We start from the raw sequence: 27,043 nt of genomic DNA on the forward strand, positions 1-27,043 counted from the left end.
CACTGCCCTCTCATTAGACCCTAATCCTGTCTGTTTCTCACCAGTCTCCTTTCTCGCCCTAATCCCTCTAATGTGAGGCGCCCCAGATACTTCTGGGGACATCAGAAGCTGGGCAGGGAGTGCCAGGAGGAGGGATTGGGGGTCCTTCCAGGCCACCTGAGACATCCCTAAGTGTTCTTCCTACTGAAACACCTGGGCCTCAAATAGGTGCAGAGCATTTACTGTGTGGGTGCACGTACACTCACACACGCGCGCACACACATGTTTTGAGAGAAAGAAGGCAAGCTGTCAAATAAAACTTTCTAAGATGATGGAAATGTTCTAGATAGGGTTGTGTTATTGCATTTATTTGATAACCATTAGTGACTGTGAAATATGGTTAGTGAGACTGAAGAACTCAAATTTTAATTGAATTGAATTTTTATTAATTTCAGTTTAAATTGCCCAGTGTTGCTGTGGCTACCATGTTGGACAGCACAGGCCTACTCTGTCTAACGCACAGTGCATTGCCTCATTTAAACTTCAGAACAGCCCCGTGGAGTAGATGCCACTATTAAGCCCATTTTACAGACAAGCAAACTGAGGGGTAAAGAGGAAATTGAAGCCCATGCTATTTACCACTCTGCTGCTGCATGCTACCCCACTGTCTCAGCTCCAGGAGTCTCCACCCCAATCAGGGAAAGACCCAGGCACAGAAGTCATCCAAAGGGACACAGTGGCATTTGATCTACCCCTTGCAGAAGGGGAGGATAGTGATTAATGGAGATGGGCATAGAGGCAAGGGCCTGCCAAGTAGAGGGGATGCTTGGGTAAAGGAGTGAAGGTGAAAAACACATGGAAGAGAATGCTGGGGATATTACAGTAAACCAGATGGTTAGGTCCCTGCCTGCCTGGAGCTCACAGTCTCCCTTCTGTTGAGCATTTCTTTTCTTTTTTTTTTTTTTAATAGAGGCATGTTATTTATTTACTTATTTGTTTGTTTGTTTGTTTGTTTGTTTGTTTGTTTGTTCATACAAGCACTGGGTACAGTCAGAAGCGCGGGAGGGTGAGAGAATTCACCAGAGCCAGAGCAGGGAGCAGAGCAGGCAGAAGGACCGAAGTACACTGCTGAGGGGAGCAGCGGGCGGCAGGAGAGGTCTGCGCGCCATGCGGGACCCTCCTCTGGTGGCTGGGGAGCAGCCGGGGATCAAACCAGCGCTGCAGAGGCTGCGGGCAGCTTCGCAACCCAGTGCTCAACCGCTGCGCCACCGGGGAGGCCCCTGTTGAGCATTTCTTCTGTGCTGATAGTGGTACCTCATCATGAAACCATTTGGAAAAAGGTAGGGGTATTCCCACTTTACAGTCAAAGAAGTGGAAGATCAGAGAGCTTAAGAAACTTTTCCAAGGCCACACAGCCTGTCTGACTCTATCTAACTCTGACAAGATTACAGTTTGTCTGTAAAATGGGCTTAATAACAGCTCCGACTCCACAGGGGTTGTCCTGGGGTTTAAATGGGGCACTGCACTGTGCGTTAGACAGAGTAGACCTGTGCTGTCCAATGTGGTAGCCACAGCAACACGGGGCAATTTAAAGAGAAATTAATCAAAATTTAAAAGCTTGCCTTTCCTTGCAGGGCCTACCCTTGTGCCTGGACCATGGCCGTGCTTCATCAATGGTCTATATCATCATTGTGTATTAGGAAGCCTGGGTCCTCCCCCTAAGCTACAGGGTGCCTTGAGGCCAACAGAATTAATTTTCCTCCCTTGAAACAAAGGGGAACCCCCTACCTCCCTCCTCCTCCTGTACATACCTTCTCCAAGTAAGTCCCCAGGTTGTGGTTAGCTCTTGTTTGCCAAGCTCTCAGGGAACCATGGGGACAACCAGGACATAAGCAAACAACTGCAGGGGGCAGTCCGGGTGCCCAAGCCACACCCTGGGGCGCCTCCCTCAGGCAGTTGGTTACTAGGAAATGTGAAAGGCTGCTATATCTAAACCAGTTGGGTAAGTGCAGAGGGGCTTACTGGGTGGGGGAGCTCGCCTTGGGATAAGCATTACTGGGAAGAGGGAAGTGAGGGGGGTTCAGATCATACAGAGGTGAGGTGGGGTGACCTAAAAAGGGAAGACAAAAAGAGAGTTAGGGGTCACGCCACCAAAGTCGCTATGCGCTCTGGGTACACCCTGGGACAGTTCGTTTGCCATCTTTTACCCTGGACCAGTTTCATTTCCTTTTAAATATAAAAAAAAATGTTTTAATTGTGATATAATTTACATGCCATAAATACACCTTTCTTTTTTTTTTTATTTATTTATTTATTTATTTTATTTTATTTTTTTATAGAGGCATGTTTTTCATTTATTTATTTATTTGTTTGTTTGTTTTGTTTATACATGCACTGGGCACAGTCAGAAGCGCGGGAGGGTGAGAGAATTCACCAGAGCCAGAGCGGGGAGCAGAGCAGGCAGAAGGACCGAAGTACACTGCTGAGGGGAGCAGCGGGCGGCAGGAGAGGTCTGCGCGCCATGTGGGACCCTCCTCCAGTGGCCGGGGAGCAGCCGGGGATCGAACCGGCGCCACAGAGGCCGCGAGCAGCTTCGCAACCCAGCGCTCAACCGCTGCGCCACCGGGGAGGCCCCTAAATACACCTTTCTTAAAGTGTACATATCGGTGATTATTAGTATATCCACAAGGTTGTGCAACCATCACTACCGTCCAATTGCAGAACATTTTCATCAGTCCTCTCCCCAAAAATCCCCTGTACCCATTAGTACTCATTCCCCATTTCCTGCTCCCTCACTCCAGTCTCTGGCGCTCGCTAATTTATATTTTTTCTCTGGAGTTCACTACACTGGTTATTTCATATGAAGGGAATCACCGAGTATGTGGCCTTGCGGGACTGGCTTCTTTCCCCTAGCATGTTGTTAAGGTTCATTGATGTTATAGAATGTGTCAGCACTTCATTCCATTTTATGGCTGAATAATATTCTTTAACATGGATCTACCACCCTGTTTTGTTTACCCTTCACCATTCACGGACATTTGGCTTGCTTCCCCCTTTTGGCCATTATGAATGATGCTGTTACCTGCATTTTTTGGTGCAAGTTTTTGTGGAGACATACTTTTGATTCTCTGGATAGAGTCTTAGCAGTGGCATTGCTGGATCAGATAGTAATTCCATATTTAACCTTTCAAGAAACTGCCAAATTGTTTTCCAAAGTGGCTGTACCATTCTACATTCTCATTGGCAATGTGTTAGAGTTCCAATTTCTTAACAGCTTTATTAACATTTATTTTTCATTTTATTTTTTTGAATTATGATGATAACCATCCGGTGAGTGTCAAGTGGTGTCTCATCGTGGTCTCAAATTGCATTTCTCTAATGACTAAATATGTTGAGCATATTTTCATGTGCTTATTAACAACTTGTGTATCTTCAATGGAGAAATACTTATTCAAAATTTTTAAATGTCTTTGCCCATTTTTATTTTTTATTTTCTTATTTTTTTAAAGATTTATTTATTTATGCATACAAGAGCTGGGGTACAGGCCAGACATGAGGTGGGTGAGAGGATTCACCAGAGACAGGGTGGGGAACACAGGCAGACTGACTGAACTACACTGCTGAGGGGAGCAGCAGGTGAGACAGGAGAGGTCTGCTGCAAACTGCCCAACTACAGATTTGCGGATTGCTTGATAGTGCGAGGCTTTACCCTTTGCGCCACCAGGGAGGACCCTCTTTGCCCATTTTTCAATTAGGTTTTTGTCTTTTTGTTGTTGACTTGTAAGAATTCTTCATATATTCTGCATATTAATCCCTTAACAAATGTATACTTTGCAAAAACGACCTTCCATTCTTCAGGTTGCCTTTTCACTTTCTTCAGTCATTTGATGCACAAAGGTTTTCATTCTGAAGTCCAATTAATTTATTGTTTTTTCTGTCCCTGTGCTTTTGGTTTGATATCCAAGAAATCATTGCCAAATCAATGTCATGAAACTTTCCCCCTATGTTTTCTTCTAAGAGTTTTATAGTTTTAGCTTTCACCCTTTTTATTTTTAAATTTCAGCTGTGCATCATTAAAAATCAACATGCATATACCATATTAAGTTCATGACTAAAAGTCCAAGTCTATCTTTTGCCGTAGAATTGACTGCTTTTACCTGATTTACCCAAGGCCCTTCCTTACCTTTCACTTCTCGCAATCATTAACTGGTTTGTCTTTTATCCATTTTGAGTTAATTTTTGCCTATTGTGTAAGGCAAGGGTCCAACTTTATTCTTTTGTATGTGGAAATGAAGTTTACCAACTGTTATTTATTCAACCTAACGCAGGATGAAAGGGTCCAGAGGCTGGGTTAAATCCATAGATCATTTTGAGGAGTTTTGACATTTTAACAATAATAAGTCTTCCAACCCGTGAACATAGGTGCTTTTCCATTTATTTAACTCATTTTAATGTTCTTTCAGCAATATTTTGTAGTCTTCAACATAAAAATATTACACTTCTTTGGTTAAAGTTATTCCCCAGTACTTTATTCTTTTGTAAACAAAATTGTTTTATTAATTTTCAGAGTGTTTATTATTAGTGTATAGAGATGAAGCTGATTTTCTTATATTAATCTTGTAATCTGCAACCTTACTGAATTTGTTAGCCCTACTAGAATTTTTCAACCTGGTAGGAGTCTCCATTGTTCAGTTTTATGGTAGGAGTCTCCATTGTTCAGTTTTATCTTACTTTGTGATCAGAAAGTAAAGGTAAGTATGATGGTGAGGAAGATGATATTGATGATACTACTGCTAATGTCTGAGTCAAGGTGTCCCAGGAGCCACCAAGAAGTCAATGCTCTTGCTAGAAGAGACCATAAAGAACTCTGAATTGGAGACAAAGCTGGTAAGGTGTATAAGTGCTTTCCCTCCTTCTTGCATATGAAGAAGCCCTTGCTGCTTCTCGGGATGGACTGTTATGGTGACAGGAGCATGGGGGAGGATAAGGAAAGAGGCTGCAAAGTGGAGGAGCTTATGCATTGCCTGGGTCTGGAGTTGGCACCTCCCTTCTCACACCCTAAGGGCATGGACTATGCCAAGTTCTTCATGCCAAACTAGTCTTTGTTTCATCCTTGGGGAACCTAGAGTGCCCACGATTGTTTACTTCGAGGGAGCTGAGTATATGGATGACCACAAACAAATCACTCAAGAGCAGTGGCAATTCTTCTCGTAACCCTGAGCAAATACTCTCCAAATAGTTCAGAAATTGTGATCCTAAAGCATAGGCCTGGTTCCTGGGTTTGAATCGTGGCTTCACCTACAATGTGCTGTGTGATTTTGAGTCTCAGTTTTTTCACTTGTAAATTGTGGCTAAGAACTTCCCTGTCTCATAGGGTTACTTGAGATGGTTAGAAAAGGCCAGGAAGGTACCCACCTGACACGTGGTAAGTGATCAATAATGCTGGCTTTTATGGTTATGATTGTGCTGGTGCCCCAGTATGTCTTCAATTCCAGGATGAGGGCACACCTAGGTGAGCCCGTCCTTTCTGATTCCGTTTCCCCTGCTCTGTGGTTGTCCCGCCAAGTCCTCTCCCTGGTCTCTCCACGGTGCTGAGTCATGCTGCCAGGCGATGCCCCTGGGCAGCGCTCCTGGGTATGACCCAAGCTCCCTGGGTGGATGGCTTTGAATTCCTGAATTCTAGTCCTGGTGCTACCACTGAGCAACTGATTGTGTCTCTGAGACTCTTCCTCCCCTGTGAAATGGAGATGACTTTATTTCACAGGTATACCATAAAGATTAATCAGGCTAACGCAGAGGCAGCAGGCCCTCATAGATGCTCAGTAAATGGTAAATGGTATCTATTATTTTTTTTTTGCAAAGCTTATCTGAGCTGCTGGGAAATAGGACCAGTGACTGGGAGCAAATCAGAGAGACACCAGGCAGATTCTGTTGTGTGATAAGTACTAATGGAAGAAAGAATAGAAAACCTGAAGGAGGCATCACAAGACTAAAACCTGACTCACACAAGGAGGTGGGGGTAGAGGACTTAACATGACTATTAACCCAGCTATAGAAAGGAAGATCCTTAGGCGCCAGTGCCTTATCACAAGGCATAAGACCCAAGCAGGTATCAGTCTACTGTAGGGAGCATTGAGAACACAGACCTGAAGGCAAAGACACAGAGATTGGGCCCGTTGTGGAATCTCCAGCCACTTTCCCACTCTGCTTCTCTTCACTGACCCCACTCAGCAGAGGCAGCTCTCCTCAAGGCCGCCAGCCTGCGACATTGCAGGCCTCTCTCTCAGCAAACCTTTCCCTTTTGGGGCAGGTCCTTCTGCCTGCTTGTGTCTATGCAAGTGTCCTTTACTCTTCTATCCCCTTTCCCTAATAAACCTGCTCTTTAACTATAACTAATGTCTCTGTCTCCTGGAGAAACTCACCTGGGAAACTCGCCACATGCCACTGAAAGGGGGGCTCTGGTGACACCCTTACCAGAGTGAACCCAAGGACCCTGCTCTCCAAAGCCATCAGCTCCAAAACCACATCAGTACTGGTGCAATTGCCCCAAGAAGGGACCCTAACTCCCCAGAGCTTGGGTAGAAGAAGGGCCTCAGGGAAATCTTGAGGGTGCACAGAACAAGACTGGGGAGAGGTGTTAGGCTGAGGGGATGGCATGAGCTAAAGTAGACAGAGCCTGATAAACTGGTCATTGGGGGAATCCAGAATGAGGGTATGGTGGGTGGCCATGTCACAGAGGGTTTTCCAAGACTGGCCTTTCTCAAGGGAAAATGGGGAGCCAATGATGGCTTATGCAGGGAGGGATAGGACCAGATATTCATTTCAGAAAGAAATGAAATGCCTTGTAGGGTCTGGGCTGGAGGGAGCAGGCACAGAGACTCTATCATCATCATCACCATCATCATCACCATCATCATCACCATCATCATCATCATCATCATCCAAGCAGGAGACAACAAGGGCAGTGCCAGTCCAGATGTACTGAGAAAGCAAGCCAGCAAGCAGAGAGCCAGGATCTGAACTCCATTCGGATCACCCTTTTCTGTCACTCCAGATGGCCACACAAATCGCCTGGGCCAGTGAACTTGGCATCTCCCACCTCAATCCACCTGCAAAACACCCTGAAATGAGGGGTTGTGGCTGACTCAACACTGTCCCCTAGTGGCTGATGTGGAGGTCAGCAAGGTCACTAGAGCTCCGAAGTCCCCAAAAGAGGAGGCTTCCCACCAAGTATGTTCCCTAAGCTCCCACATTGTCTGGACGAATGGGCCCAGGGTCACCTCTCACGGCCTTCCCTTTGCTTGACACGACAGGTCTTGCCCTGCCCTCAGCCTCCCTCTCCTCATCTGTAAACAGGGGATGACGTTTCCTGCCTTCGTGGGGCCTGGCGCACAGTAGGTGTGGAGTGGGCCTGGCACTGGCTCAACCCTCCCAGAGAAACAAAATATCCGAGCTGCTTTCTCCAGACTCTGGGACATTTCGTACTTTTCTCCCAGAAACTCAGTTCCTAGCTCTGTAGCCCTGTGTGCTCTCCTCCCAGGCAGGGGCCCACCTCCTCCGGAGACAAGAGCTGGAGCACCACTGGTAGCTCACTGGGTGCTGGCTCCACTTTTGGTCAATTAGGTTTTGCCCAAGACACTTCCCTCCTCGCTGAGCCTTGGTTTCCTGGCTTGTAAAATGGGGCTATAATTTCTGTTTTAAGGTTGCAGGTGTTTCAAGGCTGTGCAATTTGTGGGGTGATTTGGGAACTGTGAATAGTCCACAGTGGGGCCCCTCTGTCCTGGGGCCTTGGAAGGTGAGCTGAACTGAGGTTTGGGGGGCAAAAGAGCTTTTTTGGGTGCCCCCAAAACACCTTCAATGGGTGCCCCTAACTTTCTCCCTTCCCCTACCCCTTTTCCTGCCCCTTCTAGAAGACTTGCGGTCGTGGGGACTTTCAGTGAAGAGATGGGCTGGGAAGGGCAGGCCCCACCTCCATTCCTCTGGACAGGTGAGGCCAGGTTGTTCCCAACGGCCTCATTTTGAGCAACAGTTTTGATCTGTGGCCTCCTGCCAAAGTTTTGCCATTCTTTTCTAACAAACAACAGGCTGTTTTGTAACCTGCATTATAAAATGGATTTATTAACAACTAATGTGTACATAGTCGTTCACAGAGAAATAGCAAACATCAGTGAGCCATTACCCAAGAGCCCTCTGGCCTTCCTCTGGCCTCAGACACCCCACTGCTGCCCCCACCCCATTCCTCAGGGCCCAAGGCTCACCTACCCGGCCACCCCACACAGCCTTCAGTTCTCCCTTCCTTTCTTGGGCAAAGCACATCAGATCACCCATCAAGTTTCTTTCTGGATGCTCCCCCATATTCAGCTCCTGCCCCTCCAAACACGGGCGCTGATGGCAGGCCCACTTCATCACGGGCCACTGGAGACACTTCTGATTCTCTCAGGCAAGCTTCCCGCCAGCAGAGATGGCATCACTGTCCCTGGTGCCCAGGGCCTGCACTGCTTGGCTCTTGCCAGACCCTCAGCAAACAGTGATGAAGGAAGAAATAAACTCAGGCAAGTTGGCCCCACTCTGGGCTACTTCTTTTTTATTTTGTGGGGGAGGTTGTTGAAAGATATGCCCTATATAGCCCCCAAAAGTGCCCCTGCTCCTACAACCAGCTTGGACAGTCAGTGTCCACCACATTTGACTTTGTTGTTCCTGGAGGCCCCCAGGCAGCCCATATCTGTGTAATTTATCTGTGATCAGAGACTCAAAAAGCCCTTGTGGGCCTCCCCTGGTGGTGTAGGCATTTGAGCGCCATGCTGTGAAGCTGTCCACAGCCTCTGCAGTGCCGATTTGATCCTGGCCGGCTGGCGAGGGTCCCACATGGCGTGGCAGACCTCTCCTGTCATGCCCACTGCTCCCCTCAGCAGTGTATTTCGTCAGTCTGCCTGTTCTGTTCCCCGCTCTGTCTCTGGTGAATCTGCTCACCCTCCCACGCATCTGGCCTGTACCCCGGATCTTGTATAAATAAATAAATAAATCCTTAAAAAAAAAAAAAGCCCTTGCTCATGGGGTGGAGCAATCTTCGCTGCTTGCACAGAAACCAGACAAGGCAGTGTTGATGGTGGAAAATTGGCTGAGGTTGGATAGAAAGGCAAGGGTCAGAGTTCAAGTTCATGAACCCTTTGTTTTTAGGGGAGGAGCATGAAAGTGGAGTTGAGGTATTGAGAATCCATCATGACAACAAGTAGGCACAGCGAAACTTGGCACAGAGTCCTCCTAACAGGCTGGCAGTGCCCTCTGTAGCCTGCCAAGGGCAGTGGGAGGATGACTGGGGACACCTGAGTGCCTTGGAAGCTCCAGGTAAGGCTGCATCTGGGGAAGCTCCTTGGAGGTGGCCACACTGCATGGGGCTGGTGGGAGGCCTGGCCCTCTGGTGTGCAGGGGCAGCCCCGGGACACTAGGCTTTTGGTGATTTTTGCCTGACAATTTCTCTGCTTGTCAAACCACTCAAACAAACACTGCCTGCCCTGGAGTCTAGTATACTGGCTTCTGGCATTTCATTTCATTCAGTTAGTTTGCTTTTTCTAGCAGCAGACCTTGGACCAGACACTAAACCAGACCCTGTAAGCCAAAACATGATGTGGCTGCAGGGGGATGGCTGGAGGCTCCAAGGACCTCCCACGGCTCACCCGAAGACCCCCCTCATCCCTCCACCTTACCAAGCCTCATCATTGTCTTGCCTATAACAGGTTTTGGGAAATCAAGAAACCATCTACTAACCAGAGAAAATGAAACCACAGGATTTGAGAGTTGCAAAGGTGCAGGAGCCAGCTTCTTGCTTGCAGCATATCTGGATATGTTCGTCTAGGTTTCTAATCTCGGAGAAGGGCCTGGGCAGCCAGGTGCTTTGCAGGAAGGCTCCCTTTTATTGGGCTACTTTTGACCACTCACTCTGACATGACCACTCACTCTGAGTGGACAGCATTCCTGTCTTGTGGGTTGGCAGGACAGAAGGGCAAACCCTAAGGAGAACTGGGACAGGGGTTAGATGCCCAGGATCAGGGGCCGGTTGTCAGAAATACTGGTGGTCATTGCCCTGGCTAAACTAGAGGACGGGGGCAGGGACTGGAGAAGGCAGCCAGGCCACAGCCCATGGCTTCTCCGCCATCTGGAGTCAACCAGCAGAGCCACAACCAGCTCTTCAGCTTCCTTGGCTCCTTCCAAGCAAGGCCTGCTCTGTTGGGTGCAGTCCACCCTGACTGTGGGTGTGGGGACCAGGAAAGCCAGCCTTGAGAAATAGAAGCCATGGCTGGCCAGTAACTGGGTCCCACAGTAGTGGGGGGGTTGACCTTCAGCTGTCCCCTTGATGAAACACAAAGATGGAAGAAAAATTTATTGTTCTCCAAGAAGCAAGCCCGAGGCTAGAAAGTCAGAGTTTACAGTAGGTGCCCCAGCACATTCCATCCCACTCAAACCCCAGCTGAATCATTCCTTGCAAGATCACAGCGGAAGGGGGAGGGGAGGGAGGTCCCTGGGAACTCCCTGGACTCAGCCTTCACCCACTCAGCCCTGTGGAAGGCATGCAGGACTTTGTCCTCTGATTGTTATGTCTGCCAGGTCTCACTCTCCATTTCTGATTTTTCCCTCCCAAAGATGGGAAGAGCAATCCTGGAGGGGATTGGCCAGAATCAAGACACTCAGTCTCACCAAACCCTCCACTCAGCTGCCTCCAGCTGGCCCTGCCCCTCCCCCTGAGCCCCTGCTCTTCAGGCCTGAAGCTGTGCTTCCTGCATGGACTGGCGCTCATGCCCACACCCCTTATGCTGGGGTGGGCATGAGTTCTGGGGTGGGCGGGCTTGAGTTCTGGGGTGGGAAGGATACAGGGCAGCTTCTGCAGGCAAAACCCTCTCTCGGTGGATGCTGGCTCATCCTCAGGATTCTCATTCTCATTCTCTGCCAACAGGGGCTGAGGTGCCTGCCCAATCCTTGAGTGGGTGTGGCATCTGACATGTGTTCCTGCTTGGCCCCTGTGCCAGGGGGGCACACAATGAGTTGAGATCAGACTCTCTGGGTGACTCTCTGGGGTCACCTCCAGTACTCCCCTGCCTGGGAGGGCCTGGAACAGGGAGGAGGGCCCTAAAGAGTCGGTGAGCACAGGCACAGAGGCGGCAGGGGTCTTCACTGCGCGGGGGATGGTTTTGTTGCCTCAAAACTCTGAATCTTCTCCTCAGAGGCCTTGTCAGGGAGCAGCACCTCAACAGTGTAGCTGAGCTTCTTGGAAAACACCAGGCTGTAGGTATTGTCAAAGCGCAGGACATCTGCAAGGACAGAGAGCTAATCAGGCAAAAAGAACTTGACTCCTCTGCATGGCGGTAGCCTTGGGAATAGGATGGTGGGTGATGTGGAGGGTCCGCCACTGCCCAGTCCCAGGGCCATTGCTCATGACCATCTCCTTGGATGATGCTTCTGCTCACTCAAGAAATCATAATAACCACCAGCAAGCTTTAGCCTTTTCTATGTAATGGGGCATTGCATCAGCATTTCATCAGGATTCTCCCTGAGTCCTCAAAGTAACTCCAAGCAGAAGGTACTCTCATGCCCATTTTGTGGCTAAGGAAACAGGCTTAGAGAGGATGATACAACTTTATGACAATTATAGAGCAAAGGACAGAAGGGACTGAAATTCCCTTATCTCAATGTTCCAACCTAAACAGGATTTCTGCTTTCCCCCAGAGAAGGCAGAACTCCATAAGCCACTATTTCACCCTGCTTTTCACAGAAGACATGCAAAGAAAAGCATCTGTTTCAATGCTAAGGTCCATCATGAACTCCAGGGCAGGATGAGGATCCAAATTTCTCCATCTCTACCTTTCTAACTCTCCTTTCCCATGAAGATGAAACTAGGGGTGTATCAAATATTGGCAAAATTAATTTCCTTCTCTGCAGAAAATCAACCTGTTTCCCTTCCTTAGTTAGCTCTGTTCTGAGAAATCAGCTGCGTTCCTGCCTAATGCTGCTTCTGATAAAAAGCACCAAAATCCATCTGGTCTGGGTGGTCTGGGAATAAAGGACCAAGACCTAGAAGAAACCATCTGTTTGGGATCCCCAGAATAAGGTGGTTCTTGACTAGGCAGCTGGGACCCTGGCAGCTAAGCCCCTGCCTGCTTACTTAGCTCTGTCTTAGTCTACTGAGCTGGGCTAGGGGGCTTACTAGGCGCTGAACCCCTGGCCCCTGCTGTGACTCGTACTCTCTACAATGTGTCTCTGCCACGAGACCCACACTTAGGCTCCATTCATCAGATCCAAGACCCTGAAGCTAATTTCCCCAACACCCATGGAAACTAGGAGCATACACAGACCCTACATCCTCTTTGAGAGCTGGCAAAGGAGGGTAGACAGAGAAGCCAGACTGGAAAGAGATATCAACTCATTTCTCTGCCATGAGAAAGAAAAAGACTTCATGAGCAATTCTTACAGACACCAGCTTCCGCGCAGGTGAGACTTCCATCCTCGGGCACCATGTGGGCATTGTAGCGCTGGCTGGGCAGCACCTCTGTCATCTCCCCGGCATGCTGCCGCTCCCCCATTCTGGTCTTCAGGAAAACCCCAAAGCCAATGTCGGCCCCCTCTGATGCAAACTGCCACCTGCAGGGGACAGAGACTTGCTGATGACCACCTGCCTGGGCTCTGGACCCCTCCCAGCTGTGCCCAGGTGTTGAGTGGCCGCCATCCTTACCTGAGCACACAGCCTGGGAACAGGATCTCATTCTCCACCTGCACAGAAGAACCTCTGCCCACAGTCACTGTGTGTTCATATTGCACCTTCACCTGGTTGCGCACGTAGTAGCTCTTGGGCACATCACCCCCATAGTTGATCTACGAGAGAGCAGGTGAGCAGGCACCAGACCAGGGCCGGCTCCCTTCCCTCCCCATCCTCTCAGCATCCTGTACCTTGGTCAGGCACTTGGGGTTGCCATCGGGGTCAGTCATGGTTCCCCCAAAGTGCTTGGGCAGTTGGTCGGGGCTGATGAGCTTTGTCAGCTCCTGCTTCCAGTTGCCTGTGAGATCAGGGGTTCAGGGGGGCTTGACAGAGGCCAGAGGGGTGAAGCCCAAGCAGGGGACCTAATGTGTCTTGGCTTGCTCCCGTGGGTGCCTATTCCTGAAAGCACTCAAGGGCTTTATGTGGTTGCCCACCCTGTGGTCGAGAAGCTTTAAGTGTGGCCAAGGTCAGGTCTAGTCAGTGACTGAGTAAAGAAAGAAATGGGTCCTTCGGCACTGATCTCTGCTTCCCAGGCAGATGTGGAGACAGGAGGCCAACTTACCTCCCAGAATCACTATCTTCTTTCTCGTCTCCTCACTCATAAATGATTTGACCAAATTGAAGGCCACAGGGAACAGCGTGGGGGCTGAAACACACGAAACTCCCCTGGGAAGCTGGACCAGAAAACACTGAGCTCTACAAAGTCACAGCCAAGGGCATGGACAGGAATGGGACAGACCCAGATCCTGCCACTTCCTGCAGTATGGCCGCCCATTAGTTGCTCAATCTCTCTGAACCTTAGCGATGTTAAATATAAAATGAAGATTAAATTAAGCAATATAGGCACAACGCTTGACACAGTGCCTGACTTGCAATGAATAGCCGGTTCCCCTGATCCACGGGAGGATTCAGCAAAGTTGATTCTCTGGCGGTTCCCCTTCCATTCCTCACTCAAGGTTTCCCCAGATTACCCCGGTATCTTATCTTCTCAGTGCAAGTAGGTGGGGAAACTGCACTAGACCCCAAGTTGCACCTGAACTGCTGACACTTACTAGGCATTTGCTGTGGGCCAGGCTTTGTGCTATGCCTTCCCCACAGATTAATTTAACTTCACAACTGTCTTATGGGGGAGCTTCCAATGCATTTCCATTTTTCCAGAATGGGAAAAATGAGGCTCGGTCAGGTTAAATGGACTTGCTCAAAGTCACCAAGCTAGTGAAACAGGCAGCCAGGTCACCAGACCCTAGAGCACATGCAGGGCCCCTCATAGGATGACCGTCACAGATCCCAACCATCCCCACAGCAAGGGTGTCCACCAGCCAGTGTGGTTCACAGACCATCTGTTACCAGTCCACACCCAGAAAAGTAGCGAAAATAACAGTAAAAATTCAGAAACATAGCTGCAACATGCACGTGATTTTGTACATTCCAAAAAGTCGATGGAGGATAGAACTGAGCAAAACAAACACCAAACAAAACACCTGTTTGAGAAGCCCTGAACTCGGGGGCTTACCCACTGTGCCCCCCACTTCCTAGCCGTCCCTTCCCAGGACATCATCCCCAACATGGGCTCACCTCGAATGACAATTAAATTCTTCACAGTCTCAGGATAATTTGCTTCCAGGATGGTGAAAAACTGTGGAATCAAGATGAGTCTGGTTGAGGCCACGCTCCAACATCCCTATTGCTAGATTCCTATGGCCTCTGACACTGCTGAGACTACAGCCCCTTGCCCCCAACTCCCACCAACCTGGCTTCCCCAGGAGCACGCACATTGCCCCTGTGGTACCTCACTTTTCTCTCTCCTTGGAGGGAGCACCTGGGAACCGCTGGGAGTGGTACCTCTCCCATGGACCGGAAGCTGTTGTGGCCAGTGGCTCTTATTGGCCCCAAGCCAGCCACCTACCTGCTGGTAGACCTCCACAGCTGGCTTCCACAGATGTCTTAGGCTCAGCCCCTCCATGTCAAACACCATCAACATCGTCTCGACCCTCCTGCCCAGCTGCACAGGACAGAGAAGGTATTTTGTCTGGTAGGTCAACAGTTCCAGCAAGAACTTGGCCAGAGAGACCCTAGCAGCCCTCCCACCTTCCTGCCATGCCATCCCCAGCTTGCACACAGCATTTTCCAAACAGAGAGAGCCACCTAGAGTCTGAGGAAGGATTGCACCTGAACTCTGACACAGTCGACCTCTTCATGCTGTGTGCTCAACTATGGCCTGGAATTAGTGAACCACAGAATTAAGGACATCACTCATGGCTCATCGGGCATCTTTGTGTACAATAATATATCATGTCAGCCAACATCTGCGGTCCCAGGGCTGTGTTCAAGCCAGAGCTACACTGCAGACAGGCTGCGTGACCTTGGGTGGATTTTTAACCTCTCTGAGCCTTATTTTCTTCCTCTGTATAGTGGGGGTAATGCCGGGTTCAGGTGAAATCGTGAGCATTTCATGAGATAATGCACAAAGAGCCCAGGGCCTTGTATGTGGCCCAACCCTGGTAAGTATGAGCAAGTGTTAGTAGCAATATTATCAGCATCATTAGAATTATTGGTCCCAGCTGGGAACATCCATGAAGTCAAGACATTGTTTCAACTCTAAAAAATCAACCACCTGTGCCCTGCACTGTGCCAGTAGCTGGGAAAACAGACCCTGTCCCTGTCGTGTGGAGTCAGCCCTTAACCAGATCATCCCACAGGGACAAAATAGCTTCCCAAAGGGGCCTTCTTAGGCTCAGGTAGACCCACAAAATCAGGGCCTCACTTGCCATTAGATTCACACATAAGGACAGAGACCAAGGCACAGGGGTAGGGACATGGACAGCTGCAAAAGTGGGCGTGGGCCCTTCTTGACTTCGGAGCCCATGCCCCACAGGACTCAATAATTTTTTGTAGCAATTTCTAGTAGCTTCTAGGGATCCATAAAGGATGTGCCCAGTTCCAAAGATCACTGTTCTCAGGGATACCCAAAGCAATGATTCCCCCATCAGGCATTTATAGTTATGCGATTGATAATCAGGGGACATCTTTTCCATAAGCAAAGAAGACTGTCCACTGTCCCCAGGGCTCCCAGCGAACAGAGCTGGAGCATTCATTGCACCCAAGGTCAGCAACGCACCCAACGTCGAGGGGAAAGAACTGCTCACCCAGCAGAGTGTCATGTTCATGGCTGATGTTCATGCACGAAGCCACATCCCGGCAGGACTCAGGGTGCTGAGGACCAGGGAGGAACAGGGGCAGCGTGCCTGCCTTCCCAGGTCCTGGTGTCACTCTCTGGACAGACTGGGTGCACCACGGCCCCCTCCTGGCCCTGATCACTCACCTTCTCACTCTGCAGCTCACAGTGGTGTAAAAGCAGCTCACAAGCCTTGATGCGCTTCCGGATCATCTCTTGCTTGGAGGCTGACAGGAGGATACCCCTGGGGTCGAGGGTCCCGATGATGTCGAACCACACAGGGCAGCCTTCGTAATCATAGCCACACAGACCCCCTGAGTCATACCGCTGGATCACCTGGACACGGGGGTGGGTCCTCACTCAAAACAGCCCATTGGGCCACATTCCAACTCCATTAGGTTGCAGGGTGTAGCAGGGCAAGGAGTCGGGGGGACATCAGATGGCCAGGGGGTGCTGTATGAGGCTCACCTCTGAGGGCTGCCAGGTGAGGATGTTGTCCAGGTCCTGCTGCTTTCGGAACTCAGCGTACTGTGGAGACAGGACAGGACCTGCCCCAAAGGCCTCAAGGGCACACCGGGCAGCAGGCTGGGCCCCTCTGCCCACAGCTACCAAGATCCTGCCAGAGCATCCCCAGGCTCACAGAAGTGGGGGCAGGGGTGCCAGGAAGCGGGGCCTGAGGGTCCCAGTCTGATGAAAAAGGGATCCAAGGAGGGGAAGAAACATGAAAACTGGATGGGAGCGGGGTCCCCACCTGTCCCCTGGGGTACAGCATGTAGGAGGAGGCAGGTCCCTCAACAGAACGGGCCTCACCTTCCGGAGCATGTCCTCAGATTTCTGTAGGTCAAAGTTCCGAGCTGCAAGGAGAGTTGGGTAAGAGGAAGCTTGAGGCCAATTTGGGAACAAGCAATTCTCTCTGAAGGTTTGTAAGGAAATCGTGGGGATAACCCCGACTCTTGTCTTGACACCCCAAGGATACACTGGGAGTCTGGAAATTGTTTTTAAAAGCAAGGCCCTTTACTCCTCTAGAAGACTGATCTAGTCCATCAGACAGGCTTGGGCTTGAATTCTAGTTTTACCCTTTTATTTGCTGTGCAAACTTGAACAAGCCACTTCCTGTCTCTGAGTCTTCATTTTGAAAATCCCCCGTTGCTGGGCCTCCCTGGTGGCACAGGGGTTAAAGTCTCAGCTCTATCAAGCTGTCACCAGCCACTGCGGCATGAGTTCAATCCCCAGCCAGGGAGCATGGTGCAGCAGACCTCTCCTGCCTCGCCCGCTGCTCCCCTCAGCAGTGTATTTCAGTTGATCTGCCTGTTCTGCTCCCCACTCTGTCTCTGGTGAATCCTCTCACCCCCACACCTCTGGCCTGTACCCCATTTCTTATATGCACAAATAAATCTTTAAAAAAATCAATCACCCATTGCTTTGGGTGTCCCTGAGAGCAGTGACCTTTGGAACTGGGCATATCCCTAGAAGCTACTAAGAACTGCTACCAAAAAAACCCTGAGTCCTATGGGGTGTGGGATCTTAAGTCAAGAAGGACTCACACCCCCTTTTGCAGCTGTCCATGTCCCTGCCTTTGTGCCTCAGCCCATGTCCTTCAGCGTGAATCTAACAGTATACAGAGGAATTCGTCAGGCGGTGGGCCTCTGATGGGATTTCAAATGGGATATTGGGTTAGGGATTTTCAAATAGGAGGGGATGCCACCAGGTTTCCTCTGCCTGACTAGAAACCATCTCCAGAAAAAACCACCAAGGCCACCAGCTCCACCTTGATTATCTCCCATGATGGCAAGTTCATTACTTCAGCAGGTCACACATTCCATTCCTCAGCAGCTCTGACAGAGCTCGACTCTACCCAGAATAATTGCAGCTCCATTGTCAGAGATCAAAGAATAAATGTAACCACTTGTCAACAGAGAAACTGCAAAAATCTGAGGATAAGCCATCAAGTTTACTGTCCAATCATTTCTCTGGTCTATATAGTTATTAAAATCACCTTCTGGGGCCTCCCTGGTGGCACAAGAAGTTAAGACATAACCTATGAAGCTATCTGCAGCCTCTGCAGCACGAGTTCGATCCCTGGCCAAGGAACTACTCATATGGCGCAGCAGACCTCTCCTGCCTCATCCGCTGCTCCCCCCAGCAGTGTATTTCAGTCAATCTGCCTGTTCTGTTCCCCACTCTGTCTCTGGTGAATCTTCTCACCCCCCACACCTCTGGCCTGTACCCCAGCTCTTGTATGCATAAATAAATCTTAAAAAAAAAAAATAAAATCACCTTCTGTATCATGTTTCCAATATAACTTTCTGTGATGATGGAAATGTCCTATATCTGGGCTGTGTATGTGGCTTTTGAGCACTGGAAGCATGGCTAGCGGTACCGAGAACCTGAACTTTTCATTTAATTTTAATAATTAAATGTGGCTAATGGCTACCAAAACTGAACAGCAGTTCTATATACTTCATCAATTTTAAGATTTTTGCTGTACAGATCGTTGTGTGTTTTCACATAAATTTCTGGATATTTTACAGTTTTATTTATCCTTTTAGGGGTTTTGTTGCTATTTTGAATAGCATCTGATTTTTCATTATATTTCATGGCTATATATTGCTATGATATAAATGCTTTTGATTTTTGTCTTTAGCATTTTTGCAAAACTTTCTTCTTAGTTCTAAGCTTTTCTGTAGATTCTGTTGGTTTTCAAGGGAGGTTAAGTCGGTCATCGGCAAATATTTGAACTCTTCCCTTCTAGCCTTTATATCACGGGTTATTTTTTCTTTCTTTGTAACACTAGCAAAGGTCTCCAGTTCTATGTCGAAAAAGTAATGTTGACTGATGTCATCCTTTCTTTGTTCCTGATTTCAAAGAAAATGCATCTGAAATTCTCAAGTGTAACGTTTATTGTTAAGATTTTTGCTGCATAAACATTGCTAGCCAAGGAAATTCCCCTCAATTCCTAGATGGGAAGATTTATTTTGGTTTTTTTTCCTTATAAGAAGGATTTGAACCTCTGCAAATGTTTGCTCTGTCTTCATTGAACTAGTCACATCATTTTTCATTTAACTGTATTAGATATTCTGTGACACTGACAGACGTTTCCTGATGTTGAACTTTTTTTGCATGCCTAAGATAAAACCCCCTTGATCACATTATATAATGTTAAGACTCTATTGGATTCTATTATGCCATATTTTATTTAGCCTTCTTTATTTTCACCTTACTAAAATGAACCTAGAATTTTTTTCTTTTCCTGATCTTGCTTTGGCATCAAACTTATACAAGCCTCAGAAGGTAACTTTCACTTTCACACATTCTAAAACAGCTTGAACAATTTCCATATGTAGGAACTAGCTAGTCTTAAGACTGGAGGAATTCACCCATGGAGCCACTGGGGCCTGAGTTTTGGGGAATGGGGGTTATTATTTAAATGACTTTATTTTTCCTTTGAAACTTTGTATTGCTGGATCTTGGCCCTACATATGTATTTTAGGAATACATCAATTTCACTTAGATTTTCAAATTTGTTAGTATATAATTATACATAATATTCTTTTCTTGGCTTTAAAAAAATAATTGTGGTATTTATAGGAGATTCTTCTATTGAGAACCAGAGTGTGTGGCTTCTTTTCCAATAGACAATGGTTTGGATGTGGCTAATATGTCCTCAGAGATTTTTTTTTTTTTAAGTGTATTTTTTTGTTTGTTTGTTTTGTTTTTATTTATTTATTTGTTTGTTTTGTTTATACAAGCACGGGGTACAGTCAGACGCGCGGGAGGGTGAGAGAATTCACCAGAGCCAGAGCGGGGAACAGAGCAGGCAGAAGGACCGAAGTACACTGCTGAGGGGAGCAGCGGGCGGCAGGAGAGGTCTGCGCGCCATGTGGGACCCTCCTCCAGTGGCCGGGGAGCAGCCGGGGATCGAACCGGCGCCTCAGAGGCCGCGGGCAGCTTCGCAACCCAGCGCTCAACCGCTGCGCCACCGGGGAGGCCCTGTCCTCAGAGATTTTTTTTAGTAGCATCTACGTGCCAGGCTGGGGAGTATGGGGCACGCATAATCCCTAGTCTCTTGCAGCTGGCATCCACATGGGAGAAATCACACAGACATGGGATGGGGAGAAAGAAAAACAAGGGAAGTGACTTCAGAAGAAGGTGTCTGGGAAGACCCCTCTCCATCCAGCCTGAGGAGATGCTGAGAGTCCCAGCCCTGGGATCACTTTCCCCTCAAGCCTGTGCCTTGAGCTGACAAGGCAGGGCGTGGAGGATTAAAGCTAAAGGGGATGGCCCATGTCAGCAGGTCCACGAAACGAAGTGGGAGACTTCGGCTATGCGGCACCCTCTCCCAGTTTAGGTGCCTTTTCTTCCCTGTGACTGGTAGCCTGTGATTTCACTCTCTCACCAAAGACACACCCAAAAAGACTCCAAAGGAGGAAAGGGCCTCTTGCTGTATCAAGAGGATTCGAGAAATCTACTGTCCCAAATCTTCCTGTAGCCCAGGTGGAAGGAAATGACATGAGAACAACTTGTTAGAACAGTAACTGTCAGAGCCAAGGGAGACAAAGGAGACATGAAATGTCAGATGGGCCCTGACACATGCTGAGAAAGATCCAGAAAGCATGGATTTTAGTTAATAATTATGTATCAACACTGGTTCATTAATTGTCCCACATGTACGGGAAGAATTAAAATTTTAATGACGGGAGAATGGGTGCTGAGTGCATGAGACCTTTCTGTACCACCTTCACAACTTTGATGTAAATCTCAAATTGTTCTAAAAATCAACTTTTCAATCTAAAATTGAAAAAAAAATAACCAAATGGAGCAGAAGGAAGGGTTTGCACCATACACACCCGTGACTCGTGTCTCACTAAAGGCATCGTGAAGGTAAGAGCTGATATCACACCCATTACACAGAAGGGGAAAGTGAGGCAGAGAGTCGGGGGGTGGCTTGCCACAGCACCCCCTGACACACAGTGGGGACCTTGCAGGCTTGCCTGATTCCAAGGCCGCGTTCTATCCCCGCACCATGTGTGAACTTTCCCTCTAGCCTGGCTGCTGACTTCTCTCCTGGCTGAAGTTCAAAATCCACTCCGTCGGGTGTGCTGGGTTGGTTCCTGTTATTCTAATTATTTTGTACGTCTGTGGCAATTCCTAGAAGAAACGCCTTTTCTACCTTTAATTAAATCCACTTCCTAAAGTACTTACAAGGCACCTGCTTGGTGCCAGCTCCCCCAAGAGGATGACACAGCCCTGTCCTCCAGGAAACTGAGAAGCAGCGACGGCAGGTCCTAAAGGCAGAGTGCAGCGACCCTGACCATCCAACCCAGGGCCTGGCCAGGCTGCCATCCTGAGAACCTCCCGAGAGTTCTCTGACCTCAGCTTGACCTGCTCCCAAGGGGTGGCAGGCACCACACCCTCTCATTTAACACAACAGCCTGTGGGGTGGTGGCCTCACCCCACTTTGCAGATGAAAAGAGTGAGCTCAGCACAGGGTCTGTGCCAGGCTAATTTCAAGGGGTGCCCAGATTCTAGCCCGAAGCGGGCTGATTCCAAAGCCCATATTTTTGGCCCCCAAAGTCTCCCATCTGCTTCATGGAGACCCTCTCATTCCCCTTCCCCTCCTGGAGCTGAACCTTGAGGCCTCACCTCGGAGCCAGCGCAGGAGGAAGTAATCATCAGTCTTGGGCAGGGTGGGCAGCAGGTCCTGGAGATTTTTCCGGAACTGAGGGGGGGTATGACAGTCAGATCCCAGAGCCGAACCCCTCTCCCAACACTTCCTACTCTCACCTTGCTGGGGACCCTGCATGGTGGGGACCGCACAGTTAGCAGCAGGTGCTCAGACCACTTTGGACTTGGGGATGGGCACCTACACCCCCAGCCTACACGGTAGGAAGAGTCAGGTCCCTCTCAAACATAGGGGGTGCTCTGCACCCAAGACCTTCACTCTATTTCTGAGGTCTGAGGCGGAGAGGGTCTTGCCATCCTGTTTTCATAAAGATCCCTGGTGAATACAGCACCAGCCAACCAGCACATATTAGGGATATTGCCTCTGATACTGCATCTTGAGGGTCTGGAGTTGAAAGCAGGTTATGAAACCTCTCTGAGTCTCAGTTTCCTCATTAGTGAAGCAGGAATAATGGCACACCAGAGCTAATCAAGAGTCTGTGCAACAGCAAAAGAGACAATAACAAAAACAAAGAGAAACCCCACCGACTGGGAGAACATTTTTGCACACAACACTAATGATAAAGGACTGATCACAAAAATCTACAAAGAGCTGATGAGACTCAACAAAAACAAAGAAAGTAATCCAGTCAAAAAATGGGCAGAAGAGCTAAAAAGAAACTTCTCTGAAGAGGAAACGCAAATGGCCAACAGGCATATGAAAAAATGTTCAACATCACTTGTAATCAGGGAAATGCAAATCAAAACTACCATGAGATACCATCTTACACCAGTGAGAATGGCACATATTAAAAAAAACAGCAACAACAAATGTTGGCGAGGTTGTGGAGAAAAAGGAACTCTCCTGCACTGTTGGTGGGAGTGCAAACTGGTCCAACCACTATGGAGAGCTGTGTGGAGATTTCTGGACCTACTAAACATAGAGCTTCCATATGATCCAGCAATTCCACTCCTAGGTATTTACCCAAAGGACACAGAAACATCAATTCCAAAGAGCACCTGCACCCCTATGTTTATAGCAGCACTGTTCACAATAGCTAAGCTTTGGAAACAACCCAAATGCCCAAAAATAGATGACTGGATCAAGAAGATGTGGAACATCTACACCATGGAATATTACTCAGCATTCAAAAAAGATAAACACATGCAATTTGCAGCAACATGGATGGAGCTGGAAGGGATCATGCTCAGCGAAATAAGCCAGAAAGAAAAGGAAAAATATCGGATGGTCTCACTCATAGCAGGAATGTAGAAAACTTAAATAAGAGACCAGGAAAAAGAATAACCATAAGAAAGTAAAAATCAATCAACAAACAACTATGAACCAGAGACACTCTATGGGGGGTGGGGGGTGGAAAAAGGATGGATTGGGGTCAAAATAAGGGGGTTGCAATTGTATGGGGAATATAAAAATAAAATTTAAATTAAAAAAAAATTAAAAAAAAGAGTCTGTACAAGTAAAGCACTGGCTTGGGTCAGGTACCAGAAAAATGTGGGTAATAAGCACACGGACTGCCGGGAGCCCTGGCCAATGGCACCTTCATGGAAATAACCAGAGGAAACAACCAGAGCTTGGAGAGGCTGAAAAGAGCCAGGGATGCCCTCATCCAGGGCCGGGGCTGAGGAGGGGCAGTGGTTAAGGGGGTAGGCTGACCCAATGGGTGCCATTTCACACTGGCAGATTTGGGGGAAGCTGCTGTGACTCTGGGTTTGAGATTGAAGCTCAGGATGCAACAGAGAGGAGATGCCGCTTCCTGGGGACTAAGGGAGCTGAGGGCAAGGCCTGCAGGGGAACCTGGGAATCAGAATTCGGGTCTAGAAACGCTGCTAGGAAGCAGTCTCGATGGCCATCCCCAAGCCGCCTTTGGTTTTATGGCTGACGTTGAAAAAGTGGAACTCCTGCATGGCTCATGGAATTAACAATGAACACTCTGCACACATCTCCAGTGTCAACGGGTAAGATGGGCAAAAGCACCTGATCTAATAGTCCCCAGCCCCACAGGCAGGCCCCTGGATTTTTTGCACATGGAACAGTCGTGGCCTCTGGGCTCCTGAAGAAGCTTTTTTGGGGGAGGGAGGACAGTACCACATAGGTAACATTAAGTCTGCAGCCCATAGTCCTTCCAGCTGGAAGCTACTGGAACCTCGAAATTCAGGGTGTGCCCTGAGGCAGTACGGGCAAAGGTTACAAGCCCCTTTCCTATAGAGGAAACCGAGGCTGAGCTGCAGAGGCAGGGTCTTCCCCAAGGATGGAGCAAAGAAGTGGCAAGACCAGGAGGAGTCCATGTGCCCCCCAATCTGAAGGACACGCTACCCTTGGAACACAAGTAAACGAAAAATCAAATAAAAGAGAAAGCCACTAGGCAGGGGTCGGGAGGGACCTGGAGTAACTTGGAGAAGACACGTATGCGGGTGACATAAAGACAAACAGCACCTGGCAGTGTGTCCAAAGGCGGTCAAAACCAGGCTTAGGGAAAAGCTAGAAGGAAATCTCCCAAGTATGGTTGTCGGGAGCTCTGGGACCATGGGGGACCTGTACCCTTTCTTCCTCCTCTCTCTCTTTTTAAAAAATAATGAACATTCATTTAACTAGTGGAAAAAATAAGAATAAACTGTTTATGATCTTGAAAGTCCCATTTACATTCTCCATCCCTGTTCTCCCGCCGAGGCCGGGGCCCATTCTCCTAGCGTCAGGGGCGTCATGAGGCCATCACCAGTGGAGAGGGAACGGGGTCACCTGGGGGGCCCTTCTTGCCTCTACTAGGAATTCATGCAGGGCTGCTCTCTTTCCTCTGGGTCTTCATTCCTCCCCAGAAGACCCTTCCCCAGGGCAGAGGCCTCTAAGTAAGTCATTCTCCACAAGTTGAGGCTGCCTTTTCACAAGCCCAAAGTGTGGGCCAGGGCTGTTACCTGCCGTCCCCAGCCCCAGCCCCTCCTTTCACTGTCTTCAGTCCCTGGCCATCTGCAAACTGAGCTCAGGCTATGGCACCTAAGACCTGTATATACTCCCCCTGGCCAAGATCAGGAGACTCCCCAGGTGCAGCCTGAAGGAGTGTCTGGAAATCACCCCAAACTGTTCCACTCTCTAATGAGAAGTTACCAACAGGGAGAAGGCTGGGGCCCGGGGGAAGGCGGAAAGCAACGGAGAGAAACCAGACAAACAAATGTTGCAATCTGGGCACAGATCTGGGAGTCTGTCAGCCCAGAAGCCCCATGGCAGTGCCCTTCACCCCTGGCCCCACACCCAAGGAACAAGCGCCAGGGCTCCCTGTCTGGGCGCGCACCGGTGGAAAGCTGGATTTGGACCCAGCGTGGCCCGAAGAAGGGCTCCTGCCCAGCGTCCCCTGCACGGCCACTGGTGACTGCGCGCTGGAGCTGGAGGCTGGAGAGGGGCGCTCTCCAGCGTCCCCCTCCCGTTGGAACAATGGGGTGGGCAGCCTCAGGCTGCTCAGCCCCTTCCCAAGCCAACCCGCTGGCGAAGCCCCTCACCCTGGTCAGCGCCTCCTGTTGCTGGGGGCTCAGGTCCCCGACTCGGCCGCTCATGGTGTCCGCGGGCGCAGGGGCGCGGGGCGCAAGTGTGCAGGACTCACCGGCAGGCCCACAGTGTGACCTCTTCTCAGCCGCCTGGCTTGGCAGAGACAGGTCAGATGTCAGTCCCGCCCCCACGGAAGAGCGCCAGTTCTGCCCCGCCCCGCCCGACAGAAAAAAAATACAAAAAAAAAAAAAAAAACCCGCCCTAAGACTCCCCTTGGGAGGTTTCACTAACCTTGTTGACATTCACCCTACCCCGAGCAGGCAGGTGACCGTGACCGCCCGTGGAGGGTCCCAGAGCAGACTCCAGTGAGGGGCAGGCATCCCCCCAACCAGACCTCCTCATCCCAAGGGCCTCATCCCAAGACACCACTGCCCCAGGGGCCGCAGGCCGGGGTTGGTGGGGCATGGGGGACATATGTGATATGTGGGCTATCCATTAATAAATGGATGACAGAGAGCCTCCCTGGTGGCACAAAGGGTTAAACACCACACTATGAAGCAATCCGCAGCCTCTGCAGCACGAGTTCCATCCCTGGCCAGGGAGCAACTCACATGGCACAGCAGACCTCTCCCGACTAGTCCCTTGCCCCCCTCAGCAGTGTATTTCAGTCAGTCTGCCTGTTCTGCTCCCCACTCTGTCTCTGGTGAATCCTCTCACCTCCCCCCATATCTGGCCTGTACCCCAGTTCTTGTATGCATAAATAAATAAATCTTTAAAAAAATAAAATAAAATAAATGGGTGAAGGAGATGTGGTATATATTCCACACCGTGGAATACTATTCACAAGGAAAGCTGAAATGCTATCATTTTCTGCAAAACCTAGAAAATTTGTATGGTCAAGTAAGTCAGAATGACAAAGACATATACTGGACATTTACATAACCAGGGATTTAAAATAAAATACTTACAAAAACTAACAGCCCTTAATAAGAGGAGTGAGGGCTCCGAGGATGGGGAAGGGAGAAAGGGACAAGGAGAGAGCAGGGATGGTGGTGGGGAAAATAATAAATGACAGGTGGGCAAGTTTCAGGGAAACATCAGGATTGCTTCTGAGCAAAATGGACAAACTATAAACCTGGCTCAGTCCTGTAGGTGGGCCCCAGGCCTTTCTGCCCACAAGCCCCGTCCCCCAGCCTTGAACACAGGCTGCACCCTGTCTCAGTGTGCACTAGCTAATAAGAGAGCCCTTATGTGCAAAATGGTTCCAGTCCTCAAGTCGGTTAGTAGGATTAGAAAAGATGATTCACTATGGGTTAACCTGGCATTGCACACGAAGTATTTGCTGTTAGGAATATTGTTTCATAATTATTGTGACTGTCACCAGAGAAACAAACTGCAGAGGTGGGGATCTGGATGGGCCCCAGGGTAAGCTCCTGGATAGAACCCACGTTCCCAAGACCAGGGTGGGAGGTGGCAGTGGATAGATGGAAGTCCTAGATGCAGTAAGGGAAGGGTGGGGAGGCCAAGGGGAGATGGGTGGTTAACAAAGCTGTCAAAGATGGCATTTAAGAGCCAGGCAGAGGTAGCTAGAGAAGGCGAGAAAACACAAGTTGGCTGGGTATGAATTTTCAAGTGAGGAGCAGATAAGAGGTAAAGATAAAGGAGGTGGTGAATCAGGTCACAGGAACCTTTCCCTCTTCCCTCCCTTGGTGCCAAACCAAGATCTAGTGGCAAATCCGGTGGCTACATGTCATGGGTGACTGTTGAGAGAGGGAAACATGGCTTGTCCCTATCACCTATGGAGCTGTGCTGTGAGTATAAAATTCATGCTAGATTTCAAAAGCAATACCAAAAATAATTAATTCCTTATACTGATTACTTTTTTAAAAAAAGATTTATTTTATTTATGCATATAAGACCTGGGGTGCAGGCCAGAGGTGCCAGAGGTGTGTGAGAGGATTCACCAGAGACAGAGTGGGGAGCAGAA

At 49.0% G+C, this 27,043-nt stretch overlaps 1 protein-coding gene across 1 annotated transcript; it reads right to left on the reverse strand.

Annotated features, from left to right (window-relative positions):
- Positions 1 to 10,955: 10,955 nt before the first annotated feature.
- Positions 10,956 to 25,124, reverse strand: LOC119245297 (SEC14-like protein 4). The gene is made up of 12 exons (XM_037511517.2): positions 25,071 to 25,124; positions 21,543 to 21,618; positions 16,710 to 16,753; positions 16,368 to 16,427; positions 16,047 to 16,235; positions 14,631 to 14,726; positions 14,300 to 14,360; positions 13,287 to 13,370; positions 12,916 to 13,022; positions 12,701 to 12,840; positions 12,440 to 12,609; positions 10,956 to 11,282 (listed from the first exon to the last, which is right to left on the reverse strand). Exons 1-12 carry the CDS (start codon positions 25,122 to 25,124, stop codon positions 11,143 to 11,145), a joined length of 1,221 nt encoding a protein of 406 aa, XP_037367414.1. The 3' UTR covers positions 10,956 to 11,142.
- Positions 25,125 to 27,043: the final 1,919 nt, after the last annotated feature.

This window comes from Talpa occidentalis, unplaced genomic scaffold (genome assembly GCF_014898055.3).
Source record: "Talpa occidentalis isolate TD23 unplaced genomic scaffold, MPIMG_talOcc4v2.1 talOcc4.14, whole genome shotgun sequence".
In the NCBI taxonomy this organism is placed as follows: Eukaryota; Metazoa; Chordata; class Mammalia; order Eulipotyphla; family Talpidae; genus Talpa; species Talpa occidentalis.